The sequence below is a fragment of the Calypte anna genome, chromosome 3 (genome assembly GCF_003957555.1).
Source record: "Calypte anna isolate BGI_N300 chromosome 3, bCalAnn1_v1.p, whole genome shotgun sequence".
Lineage (NCBI taxonomy): Eukaryota > Metazoa > Chordata > Aves > Apodiformes > Trochilidae > Calypte > Calypte anna.
The window spans coordinates 50,936,168-50,949,797 of record NC_044246.1 but is presented as its reverse complement, the minus strand read 5'-3'; the positions used below and the strand labels follow the sequence as shown (position 1 = coordinate 50,949,797).

Here is a 13,630-nt window from a genome sequence, read left to right as displayed (position 1 = left end):
ATTTTATGTGCAATCACATCATATACTCCTATAAGGAGGAAAATGGCTTTTCCTTCAGTTGTCAAAATCAGACTAAGAATTAATTCACTTTCAAAATGCAGTATAGAATAAAATTTTCTTGAACTAGAGGATGTGCTGGTCATGTCATAGAGGAAATTTCACTAGCTTCTCTATGAGAAGATGGGACTCCTGAACTCAAATTTTCTTGAGATTATTAGGAATTTTTCCCTCTGAAATGTTCTGTCTATGCCGTGACACATCAGAATCCATCCCTCAGATAATTTAAAATGTTTAAATATCAGCAGAACCCCCTGGCTGAGACTGCACATCAATTATATATCTGCTCACAGGGCCTCAGCTTTGACTCACACTGCTCAAAAGGCAATTAGCTGTCAGTGGTCTCCCCTGAGAAAACAGCTGGGGAACACAACTGCAGTGTTTAGGCCACAACGATTTGATTTTATAGGACCCTGAATCACAACTCTTTTCACAGAGAAAAACTGAAACAAATCTTTCCAGTAGGGATAAATTTGAACCTGGAACATGACATGGAGAAGAGAGCCATGTTTAATGCTATTTTATGCAAGCATTCAAATTTTTTATGAGATCAAAACCTGTACTGAAGTTAAAGCATTTAAGCTTTTCCTTATAAAAAAGATCTCCAGATTGATTCAAGCTTGTCTTCAGATATGGAACTTTTAAGTGGAGAGTTGCTTCCTTGTTTTTTACCTCTCTACAGAACTTGATTATATTTCATTGCATAGCCTGGGGCTGGGATAGAAAGAAAATGACAAATTATAATGTGTTCTTAATTCCTACTGAAACAGCTTGGCTTGGTGTCCAACCGAATACATCTCACGGCCATATGCTATCGAGGATGACAGAAACAAGGCAGAGCAGCAGGAGGAGTCATCTAAGTGGGAATCCCTTCCTGGAGGTCAGAAAAAGCTCTGCTGATGAACAAGCAAGGGCATAAATAAAAAGCTATTACTTTTCCAGAAAATTTTACTCCTCCTCTACAAATTAATTTTTTATCAAACTAGGTGTAAATCAACCAGTCACTGCCATTTAATCTTTTGGGTAAAATTCCAGACATACAAAAGACACAAGCATAAAAGTCTGCTCTGGTATGTATGGACCTTTACCAAATGTAGGAGGAAATCTCAGAAGACAAAATCATTTTCTCAAATAACTTAGAGAAGCATATGAGTCTTAAACATAAGCTTATTTCAATGGCTGCCTCTGTACTAGTAAAAGTGGCCTGCCAAATTCTAACAGAAATGAAGTATAAAAAGGGAAAATATGCTGTAATGCTAGAAGGACTTCAGAACTGCCATAGGTTAGAATTCATTGCTAGAGGTACTGCTTTTGATCAAGAGAGAAGCAAAAGCATTAGTGTATGCAAGACAGGAACCATAAGAAAGCACAACATGGGAACAGGTTGCTAATTCATTTTGCTTGCAGGGAGACTCTGCATGCATTTATGTCATTATGACATAAATAAATCCAGTGGTTTCTTCATGCATTTTTTCCTCAAAATCAAACTGGCCCCTGTAGAATTAATTACCTATGCTTTTTTGGTCCCTTCCTCATGTTATCACAAATTCAAACTTTATAGATTCCTATTCTAGCTGCCATCTGATCTTTTGACAGATATGTTCATGCACGCAGTCCTCCAACCACATAGCACAGCCTGAGTCACTCCTTTCATGAATCAGATTTTAGTCTTCCTTATCTCATCTGTCAATGTGTTTAACATCTTTAAATATTCAAAGAACTGAGGCAAAGAGTGAAAACTACCCTATAACCCAGCGGTTATGAGATTTACTTGAAATGGAGGACATTACTTTTGATCTCTGTTTCAGGTAACATATATAAAATGCGGAAGACCAACCTCAGGAGAGATTTGAGCAAGCCTTTGTCTTGGTTTAGTAGTCAGAGTGAAAAAAACTCAGAGAACAGAATTCCTCTCTGTTTTCCCCCTTCACCCTCCCAAGGAAAGGTAGGTGGGGAATCCTTTTTTATTAGAAAGGGAGACCTGAAGAGTGGAAGTTAAAACTGGAAGAGGTTTATTGGAACAGGGAAGAGATACTAACACATGAGATGAGGAACAAATAGATACAAATATATATACACAACACTATCTCAATGATCATAGACACAAGTATCTGAGGGTCCCTTGCTGTAAGGCCTCTCTGTTCCTCCCCTTCTGGATCACTTCAAGTCCTTAAGACACTTCCTTTTGGTCCTTTTATAGGTACCATAAAATGAGCCTGGCCCCCTTCAAATCCAAGATACTGTTAACTAAAAAGACAAGTATAGAACTACTGAAACAAAGTCTCCCTTTCTGTAGGCAGAGCCCTGCCAATCTGTATTAGTAAATAATGTGAGTTTTCACCTCTGTCTTGTACCATACCAGATATATTACATACATGATTCCCTATTACAATAAGAGGAACTATCTTATTTTGGTTTTGCAGTAAGTTATAATTCATAAAAATAGGAATTCACTAGCAAAGACACAGGAAAACCACAATCTTAATGTTTGTCTGCAAAGTATGCTTCTGCAAAGTAATTTCCAGTGTGACACTTCCATCAGTCTGCTAAATCTGTATGTCTGATCCCAGATCAACACAGTCAGGCATCTAGTTCCACATCTGCCTCTCTGAAGCTGTATTTTGCTCCTGCAAGAGTATTTGATTATGACTCAAACAGTAAAATGCTTTTCTCTAGGGGTCACCCCTCTCTGGTTTTACACTCTTTAAGCAGCCTAATTGGTTGCATACAAAACAAGCACCATGACATTTCATTGGCTATTGATAAGTGAAGAGATGTTAACAAACAGTTGGCATTAGGGAGATTTTTTTTTCAGCTAAAACATTTAGTAGATGCACAGAAAAAAGACTGAAAGCAAAAAAATAAATAAAATCTTGACACTCGAAGATAGAAACCTTTGGTTAATGGTAATTTCAAAATCTCAGTTTTGATCTTTTTTTGAGCTCAGTTTTTATCAGTTTTGAGCATGGCTACATCTTTTTCTGACAGCTCTTTTGTGTAAGCAGAAGCATTTGGAAAACCCTTTCCTCTGCTTTATATATCTGAATCACTTTTTGCCACATTTGCAAAAAGCTGTTGAAAACATCTGTGTTACTCAGGAGCAAAATGACAACCAAAGATGTTGAAAGATGACATATGTTTTGTGTTGAGTTGCCACACAGATGTCACTGACATCTAAAACACCACATAATTTCTCTGTTTTGAGTAAGAAGTCTTATGACAACAGTAATCAACGCAGTAAAGGAGACAAAAGCAGAGAAATCGACCACAGAATTGAACAGGCTTGTTTGTGGATAAGCTGGCACAGTCACAGCTTGTGCCCTTGCTAAGGCAAGCCAGTCATTTATGTTCCTTGGATGGTGCTTTTCAGGCCTTCTGGCAGGTGGCAAGAACTCTCGTTCCCAGTACCTGTGCTTGAAAGCAAGCTATGTGGTCTTCTCAAGGTAGGGAGTCATGCTCTGCTAAATAGGCATTTAAATACATTCTGCTTTTTACATATTATTATTCACATTCTCAGAACATTCTTTGCTGACACAACTCTAAGTTCTATACAGCTTTATGCAAATATCTACAGATGAGTGCTGCGTGGAGGATGAAAAAGCACACCCTTCAGCCTCTGTGGATACCCTATGTGAGAGAGGGATTGGTCACTTTATCAACTGGCTCATCATGGAATATAGGGTGGCAGCTAGGGACAAAAGCAGATCCAGCTTTCTGGTGTGTGAATATGGACAAGACATCAGCCAGAAGTGCACTTGATATTTAAAAATAACAGGAAAGCTTGTTCCTCTAGGCCTGCCCCCTCCTATGGTGGTATTTAATTTGCATCCATGATTAGTACAACTCCAACCTGTGAGCTCTGCTGCTCCCACTGGTATAAGCAGGATCCCTCACAAGGCAGAGCCATTTATAGCAGAAAGACACAGTAGTGTATCTGGAGATATAGTTGATAGTAAATAATACATATCTCTACTTCCAATAAAATGAAAATGCATTCAACTTACTGATTATGACAGTTTACTATGTATTTTTAATAAAATGTAGAAGACATTAGAAATAACATTATGAGGTTTAAGAGCTCTGTTTTAAAGCTCTTAGGCAAGAAGAAGATTTCAGTGCTACTAATATGGAGCATTATTGGTTTTAAGAAACTGCGGGGTGCACAGTGATGACACTGTTCCTCTGAAAGTGAATTTATTGTGCACTGAGCATGTGTTGTTTCTGAATAGAATTTCCAATTGTAGCAACATCTAACATTATTGAGAGCTCTATCATTTCAAGCTTTTAGCTAGTTTACTAATTGATCTCAGGTCAAACCACTGGTCTCCACACCAATTAAATCTGTTGCTTTAATTCTTTGTTAGCAGCACAGAGCTGGAGTCTGCTAGAAGTTGTGTGTTACTTAAGTTCAGACTACAAACATCAATGGTCTGTTAGTCTAGACATCACATATGTCAACACAGCTTGTTGAAATTACCCAGATTCTCCTCTACCATAGGAAATCTAAACTGATAATAAGTTCCTTTTCTATTTCAAAGACTTCTGCCAGGACTGGTGTTTTGGTCAGGGAAACGTTTTCTTTTAATAACAAATCAATGCAGCTCTGTCAACAAAAGTCCATAGCCTAGATTAGCTGACACACCCTTAAGATTGTTAAATACTGAATTCTCTACAATTATTTTCTTCATACACTTGCTCAAAGAAAATCATACAGTTGATAAGCCACGTCTCCTAACTATCTGTAGACTGGGGAAGGAGAAGACATTGGAAGAAGAACATATAGAGGTACAGAAAAAGAGATAAGCATCCTGAAGGAGATTAAAGGAAGGTCCTAAAGTATCTCACTTATGCAGCACAGCACAACTACAGAGTAGTCAGGCACAGCAAGTTTTCACAAAACTCAGGCTGCTATCTATATTCTGTTGTAGTTTACTAGACCACTAGTTGCTCAAGAAAGGGTAGAAAACAAGAGGAATTGCAAAGACACAGGAACTGGTCAAAGACAAGCTACTGGGTCTAGTAATGTCTCATTTTATATGTCTTCTCATTCCTCTCCCTTCTGCCACATGCTGCAATACATTTTGATTCAAAGGTCTAAGAAACCACACACTTTGCAATTCTGGAAGACATCTAGCTATTCTGGCTGTGCTTCCTTTGCATTTTAATGAGGTCTTTGTAGGAGATGAATCACTAGGAGCATCTTAAGAACCTGCTGCAGGTGAGTGCAGGAACATATTAAACAGTTGGCTCCAGGCAGACACACAGAGAAACTGCATGTATAGTAGAGGGTACTGGTGTTTTGATAGTACCAAGTAAGTCCTAGTGTCTTAGGTCTTAAGCCTAAAGTCTTAGGCATAAAAATGCAAAACAATCGATGTTTTGGGGAAAGGAGGATGCAGCCTGGGGGCTGGAATTTACTCACTGCATATCTCTCCCTCATCTTCTCCTTTGGTGCAGTCCCTGATGAAGTCGCATGCCTGCCCCAGTCTGATTGCTGTTCCATTCCAGCAGCTGAAGGAACCTTCCAGAGCCATTTTTGAGCCAGAAGCATATCCTACAGGAAAAAGAAAACAAAATCCACTTAAAATTACTGAATTTTCTTCCTCTCAACCAATAGGTCATAGGATGTTGAGTAACACTGAAGGAGAAAACACACCGTGAAATCCCCTCAATCCAATCATTACTTGATAAAGTAATTATTTTATTTTGTTTCACCTGTTTAATCTTGTCAAACATCTAACAGTCTGCCCAGCAGAAAACTTCTTTTCCCCAAACATTTCTGGTGTTTTAACTTAGAAGGCATCTTTGACCCTTAAAAAGAGGGTTGAAATCCTGCAGCTTGCTCTGTGATATTTCTCAAGGACAACAACACCATACTCATAATAGATTTGTGACAGTGTGAATTTAATGCTGGACTGACTGACACTTCTGAAGACTGATATCCTCTCTGTCTAGCTTAGGAATAACATGGCTGTATTGTCTGGAAGAAACACAATCTTTCATCATAATCTCCTTTCAACCTATGACTTGGATGCATCATGTCGCAGTCTCTCTGCAAGATAACAAACAGTCTGATCTCTCCTTGTAGTTTTCTTTCTCTTCTATATCCAATTCCTGCTCCTGCATCCTGCACTCCCTTTCCCTTGAGGCATGGAGCCCACGGTAAATAATGCCTACCAAGATCTGAACATCACTAAATCATTTACCTATTCCAAGCAGCAAAAGCCAGCTAGGAAAGGAGCCAGCTCTGAGGAAATGAGGTAACGGAACATGGCAATCAGAGACTATCTGGTATCATCCATTCAGAAATGGTCTTGAGTACTTGTCTCTTAGTACTGTGAATTTCTGAAGGCACTTGATTCCCGTGACAGCTGAGAAGACAGAGATCATCCAGCTGGATGGGTATAATTTTTTTTTTATTTTAGAAATTCTCTCATCTCAAAGTTCTTGATTGCAGCCAAGTGAGATAATTAAGAACCAAACCAAACATTTTCCTAAGAGATACTTGCTCTAGATCAGCCACCGGGAGGAGGCAGGAATTAGTTCAGCAACATCTTAGTCAGTATGTATGGAGGAGGGCAAGCTTGAGGATTTTAAGAGTCCCTTCCACAAAAATCTGGGTGTTGATGCAATTCACCAAAACCTTCCTGACTCTCTGCAGAGATGTGCTTCAAGCTCACCACTCCTAAAACAAGCCCCTAAAAGAATCCTAGAAGTACAGAGAGGGTTGTACTGTGAATTCCCTACTGCAACAACTCCTGCCCTGTCTCATATTAAATGAATATACGCTCAAGATTAAACCAAAGCCTCTGGGCACAGTGAGCCTTTGTTTGGCTAACTCATCCATGCTTGCTGAACAGCACAGCTACATCATGTTCTCTGGTACTACAGGGAGTTGGGAATCAGTGGTGATTCAATTAGATGCGCACTTGATACTTTTATTTATATTGCCTGACAAAACTAAAAATTAATGAAGCATGTAGGAAAGCAACCACTATTTCCCTTCAAGCTTATTTTATGGTGCAAATCAGTTCAGGAATGGGGGGAATACATGCCAAACCTTTTTAATAAAGGACCTCAGCTCCTGAAAAGCGTGTTCTGTGTTACTGTCAGCTTGATGTTTTTTTACAGCCTTAGAGCAGTTCTGGCTTGCTACATACAGGCTGCAGAGTGCACTTCTATTGCAATGAGGGTCAAGGCTGACTGTAGAGTAGAGCTCTGCAGAAAAAAATAGACCAAGTGACTCAGAGCTGATTGCTAACAATTTCTGCAGGCCCTTTGGTAAGGGCATGAGGCCATGAGAAGATATCTTCCTTGGCCTTCCTCTGCTCCTTGCAAAAATGCACTCCTAGAGACACTGCTAAGAGCCTTCCTTATATTAGAAGCAAAGCTCTTTGCATGCCACAAGCCATTCACAGCAGGTTCAGGTTAGTGTGCCAATGGATGGTAGAAAACATAACAGGCAACTCTGGTAACTCAGTAGGTGACTGCATCTCCTAGGAGTATGTAATGAAACTATATGGCACCATACTGCTGGAAGCACCACTTCAAGAAAAATTCAGAGACAAGGCCCAGAGTACTTTCAAAAGGCAACATTTTAGTAACATCACAACTCTTAAAGCCTAAGTCCTAATCAAATTCAGAAGCAGTTCTATCTTTCTGAATTACCCCACAAATATTTTTGAAGAAATGTCCACAGTTATGCCCAGCTTTCACGTCCTACTCAGTGTATCTCTGATGTTTTCAGCAGTCTCTGGGTTTTATTCCAGCACCTCTGAGATGCCACCTGCAGAGATTAGGAGGAGGAGGAGTTTTTCTGTTTACTCAATTAATTTTCAGTTTGCAAAGGCACTCAGTTTTCCAAGCACATGACTTAATTAACACTAATTATAATGGAACCAAGGCATGCAAGAGCACCTACTATCTTCCCAGGTGTGTTTGTTGCAGCTCAGAAGCACAAATCTCCTGAAGTCAACTGACTATGGTATTTAAAAACCGCCAGTGGTAACTAGGTATCAAGCAATTCCAGGAGCTTTTCCTCCAAAACAAAGTGGCAGATTTACATGGTCATTCATCTCTGCGAAGACAGAGCTTCAATTAGCTCAGATTTGCATTAGGCACATATATACATGCTCCTTGTATAGGCTACAGAACACAAACCACAAAGCTGCAGCCTGAGGAATGGTGGGGCTCTGTGACTGTGCGTGATTTATTCCTGTCTCCTGTACGCTTGCTTTCTTGGGCCACACCACCCAAGTCACAGAGGGCAATGGCTGGGTCTGGGAGAGTGAAGAACCAGACTAGGTAAGTGCAGATCACACCTGGGAACACCTAGAAAACCTAAAAGTGCACAAGTCCATGGGACCTGATGAGATACATGGGTCCTGAAGGAATCATAGAAAGTTAGGGGCTGGAAGAGGCCTTGAAAGATCATCCAGTCCACCCCCCCCTGCCAGAGCAGGGTCACCTATTGCAGGTCACACAGGAACACATCCAGGGGGGCTTTGAATGGCTCCAGGAAAGGAGACTCCACAACCTCCCTGGGCAGCCTGTGCCAGTGCTCTGTCACACTCACAGTGAAAAAATTATTCCTAATATTTATATGGAACTGCCTCTGCTATAATTTATAGCCATTGCCCCTTGCTCTATTGTTAGTCACCCCTGAGAAAAAGCTTTACTCCATCCTGGCATTCACCCCTTACATATTTGCAAACATTAATGAGGTCACCCCTCATTCTCCTCTTCTCCAAGCTGAAGAGCCCCAGCTCCCTCAGCCTTTCCTCATAAGGGAGATGTTCCACTCCCTTCATCATCTTGGTCGCTCTGTGCTGGACTCTCTCAAGCAGTTCCTGGTCCTTCTGGAACTGAAGGGCCCAGAACTGGACACAATATTCCAGATGTGGCCTCACCAGGACAGAGTAGAGGGGGAGGAGAACTTCTTTTGACCTACTAGCCACCCCCCTTCTAATGCACCCCAGGATGCCATTGGCCTTCTTGGCCACAAGGGCACATTGTTGGCTCATGGCCATCCTTCCCTCCACCAGCACCCCCAGGTCCCTTTCCTCTGTGCTGCTCTCCAACAGCTCAGTCCCCAGCCCATACTGGTACCTGGGGTTGTTCTTTCCCAGATGCAAGACTTTACACTTGCCCTTGTTGTAATACATTAAATTTCTCCCTGCCCAACTCTCCAGTCTGTCCAGGTCCCTCTGAATGGCAGCACAGCCTTCTGGGGTGTCAGCCACTCCTCCCAGTTTTGTGTCATCAGCAAACTTGCTGATAGGACACTCTGTTCCCTCATCCAGACTGGGGCTCCTGAGGACATCCTCCAGCTGTATATACAGAGGCAAAGAAGGTGTTCAGCAATTCTGCCTTCTTTGTATCCTCTGTCACCAGAGGCAGCTCTATCCTGGCCCAAACCAGGACAGCAGAGCACCCACTTCATTCAGCAGTGCCTACATTGCCTCTGGTGTTGGTTTTATCTGTTATATATTTGAAGAAGCCCTTCCTGTTGTTCTTAACCTTTCTTGCAAGGTTTAATTCCAAGGAGGCTTTAGCTTTCCTAGTTGCCTCTCTGCATTCTTGGACAACAGTCTTATATTTGTCCCAAGTGGCCACCCCTTCCTCCCACAATCTATAGGTTAATAGGTCTATAGGAACTGGTGACTGATGCTGTTAGGTGACCAGCCACATTATTTGAGAAGTTGTGGCAGTCTGGAGAAGTTTCCACAGACAGGAAAAGGGGAAACATAGCCCCCATTTTTAAAAAAAGGAGCAAAGAAAAACCAGAGAACTACAGACCAGTCAGTCTCACCTCTGTGCCAGGTAAAGTCATGGAGCAGATCCTCCTGGTATCTGTACCAAGGCACATGAAAAAAAAAAAAAAGAGCTGATTGCTTTTTCATGGCTTTACTAAGGGCAAATCATACCTGATTCATCTGGTGGCCTTCTATGACACAGTTACAGCTCTGATACACATGGAAAGGGATGCCATCCAGGGGGACCTTAACAGGCTTGAAAGATGGGCCAGTGCAAATTGCATGAGGTTCAACAAGTCCAAGTGCAAGGTCCTGTGTCTAGGTTGGGCCAGTCCCAGGCATAATTACAAGTTGAATACAGAGTGGGCTGGGAGTAGCCCTGAAGAGAACTTGGGGATATTGACTGATGAGAAGCTCAACATGAGCTGATAATGTGCCCATACAGCTCAGAAGACCAACTGTATCCTAGGATGTGTCAAGAGAGGAGTGGCCAGCAGATCAAAAGAGGTGATTCTTCCCCTCTACTCTTCTCTTGTGAGGTCCCACTTCAAATGCTGCATCCAGTTCTGGTGTCCCCACCATAAGGACATAGATCCGCTGGAATAAGTCCAGGGAATGGCCACTAAGATGATCCAGGGGCTGGAGCACCTCTGCTATGAAGAGAGGCTGAGAGAGCTGGGATTGTTCAGCCTGAAGAAGAGAAGACACCAGGGGGACTTTAAAAGTGCCAACCAATACCTGTAGGGAACCTACAGGAAGGCTGAAGAGGTACCTTTCATAAGAGTGACAGGGCAGGGGGGAATGGTTTTAAACTGAAGAAGAACAGGTTTAGCCTAGATCTTAGGAAAAAGTTTTTCAGTACAAGGATGGTGAGACTCTGGAATAGATTGCCCAGAGTTGTGGATGCCCCCTCCCTGAAGGTGTTCAAGGTCAGCCTGGATGAGGCTTTGAGCAACCTTGTCTAGATGAGAAGCATCCCTACCCATGGAAGGGAGGTTGGAGTAGATGATCTCTAAGGTCCCTTCCAACCTAAGCTGTTCTACTGTGTACATAAAGGCAAAAGGAATTGGATAAAGATGATGAACTTGTAAAGCAAATGAATAACCAAAAAAAGCCCAGATGCAAATGACTCTTTAATGGGCCACTTGATGCAATTGTTTGCATTCAAGCTCAAGTAAGTTTAATTTTTAATTCAAGTATTTAAAAAAAAAAAAAAAAAGATATTTGATCCTTTTGATCCTTTCCTTTTTATCATTCCAAATCACTCTTGGTAAGGTAAGAATGACCTGGATTGCTAAGTCAAGTAGTCTGAACTCACACACAGAAGACATGTAAGGAAATAAAAATGAATGGTACCAAATAAGTATCCAAGTAAAATTTGTGGGAGACATCCTTTATATTTACAGCAGTGTTTACGTAGCCAGTGGCATTCATAAATTACAGCAGTCATTAAGCTGTACCACAGCTGGCTTGGAGTCCTATAAATCATTATTTAAGCAGCAATATTAAACAAATGGCATTTCAGACTCTAAATTGAAGGGAGGGAGAAACAAACAATTCAATGGGGAAAAAGTGCTGACTTTCTACCTCAACAGGTAGAAACTGAACACAGTCCTCGGCGGTGCTCAAATTCAGCACCAGAACCTGGACACAAATGACAAACCGGGCTCTTGACTGCTCATGCTTTTGAAATTAAATTGTCATGCATCAGATCAGCATGAAAGGGGAAAATTATGTGGATTAGCCTAAAGTATAATAAGCAAGTTAACTGCTCAGACTGTGGGGCCAAAGGGGATATATTTCACTTCTCAGTAGAATTTCTCCAACTGTATTTCTTCTTTTCTCCTCCCTTGATCAGCACAGAAATTGAAGTGCACTGGCAAATTCTGGCTTATCTGTCTCTGAGGAATGTGTCCAGGAATGGACACATTTGTGATGTTTGATCAGCTCAAAATGGGAACCTTCACCTTACTATAATCACAGGAGGAAAGACTGATATTCTTAGAGGCATCTCCAAAGATATCCCTTAACTTGGTAACTGGCTAAGCTGCTAATTATTATGCAGGGTTAATCAAGCTGAACATAATTACACCTTCACCTGTTACCTCCAGTTTCTCAGGCCATAATTTTTAATGCTACTGAAAGCTTTTGGGACCAAGAGTCAGGTAAAGATCTTCCACCCAGCACACATCAAAATAAGAACACTTAATAGGGCAGTACTCCGCTGTTCTTAAAACCCCTGCCATTTCTATTCTGCAAAAAAAGATAAACAGAAATGGCAAAGATGCAGAGTGAACATGCACCCTCATACATGTTCAACCAAAAAGCAGCTATCTGGGCTGAACACAGATAAACTGACTCCCAACAGTTATTGGGGCAAGACCTTGTATGCACACATAGTGAAAAATACCTATTTTTAAATGCACATATGTAGCATGAAATATCTGCCCATAGAACTCCACCATGCTTATCACATTATATATACTACCCCTCAAAAAAAGAGACACTTTCTTATTATTTAATTATCCCTTTTAAATAATATTTTCTAATAGTTTAGTGCTATAGTCTAACATTATCCACTAAGTGCCACTAAAAGTCATGTATTGTGCAACCTCACTGACCATGCTTATCTGTCACAAGTATTTGTCATTAACTTCTCAATTCCATCTGGTTTGAGGTCAAGGACTTGACTCGAAGATACTTAAAAAGAGAGTTCTTGGGGGATTTCAAATGTTGTATGAAACAAAGAACATCATCCTAGCTATAAAATGATAGAATTCTGAGGAGTTTCTGATTATTGATTTTTCTGTGACTTGCCATTTCTGATGGGCCCATCATTTCCTCACTCTTCATCTCCAACCCTCCAGTCTTATAGCAGTGCAGAAATTTGAAGGTTTGTGGGTCATTTGGTGCTGAAATAGCCATATTCCAGGACGGAGTAAATTTTCTATTGACGAGTCATTAATATTGCATTATTACACCATTAGAGAAATTGGAAGGTATGAAATAAAGGAGGTAGGAAAGTGAAAGAAGACTAAGATGAGTTTGTGTTTAAGGGAACTGAAGCAATCCTTGACAAATAGCCATTGAACTCCAACATGATCACATAAATCAATATTTTCACAGTAAGCTCCCCTGCCCTCATTTTCTAGCCACCCACCTCAGAACACCCATATTCAGATCTGCAAAGAAGCCAAATGGTCGCAGCTGCAAACAAGACCAGTGAGAGAGAGAATTGGAAAACACAATGCCCTCAAAAAATGCTTTGAAAAAAGATAGGACTCCAGGTTTCTCACACCAGCCAGACAAAATTTGTCAAATTTCATAATTCCTGGCTTTAATCTTTGTAACAGCATTGTTTTTGTTGCTGTCATTACCAAAGGATGCAAGCGAAGCCACAACTGTAGGAGAAGGTGATCTCTTTTTATTAGGTTGCCTGATACTGACCAAATTTGTACATGTCTGAAAGCTTGCCCACTTTCTCAGTTAAATAAATTGGCTTTAATCTTCTTACTTCACTTCCTATACTATAAGGTGGGAATAAACCCATCACAAGAGATCTACGATATTCATGTCTCATTTGTAAGGAACAAAGATGTCATGATAACCGAACCATGAAAAAACCTGTAATGAAATTATATACTCTGTCTTCACAATGCAGTTTGAATATATTATGGTATAAAATAGACAGGGCTTTACATCAGATGAAGGCAGGACAGATGATGGTAAATAACTTCCTATTGAAGGAGAACCCCCTGCCGTGCATGCTAAGGGCACAGCACTTCCACAGTGAGATAGTCCAAGGTGAAAAATCTTGT

At 40.9% G+C, this 13,630-nt stretch overlaps 1 protein-coding gene across 1 annotated transcript in view; it reads right to left on the bottom strand.

The window, feature by feature from the left end:
- Positions 1–13,630, bottom strand: part of ALK (ALK receptor tyrosine kinase) — a 218,750-nt gene that overhangs the window by 67,722 nt on the left and 137,398 nt on the right. The window contains 1 exon segment of the mRNA XM_030447537.1: positions 5,480–5,611. Coding sequence (XP_030303397.1) covers positions 5,480–5,611 — 132 coding nt within the window.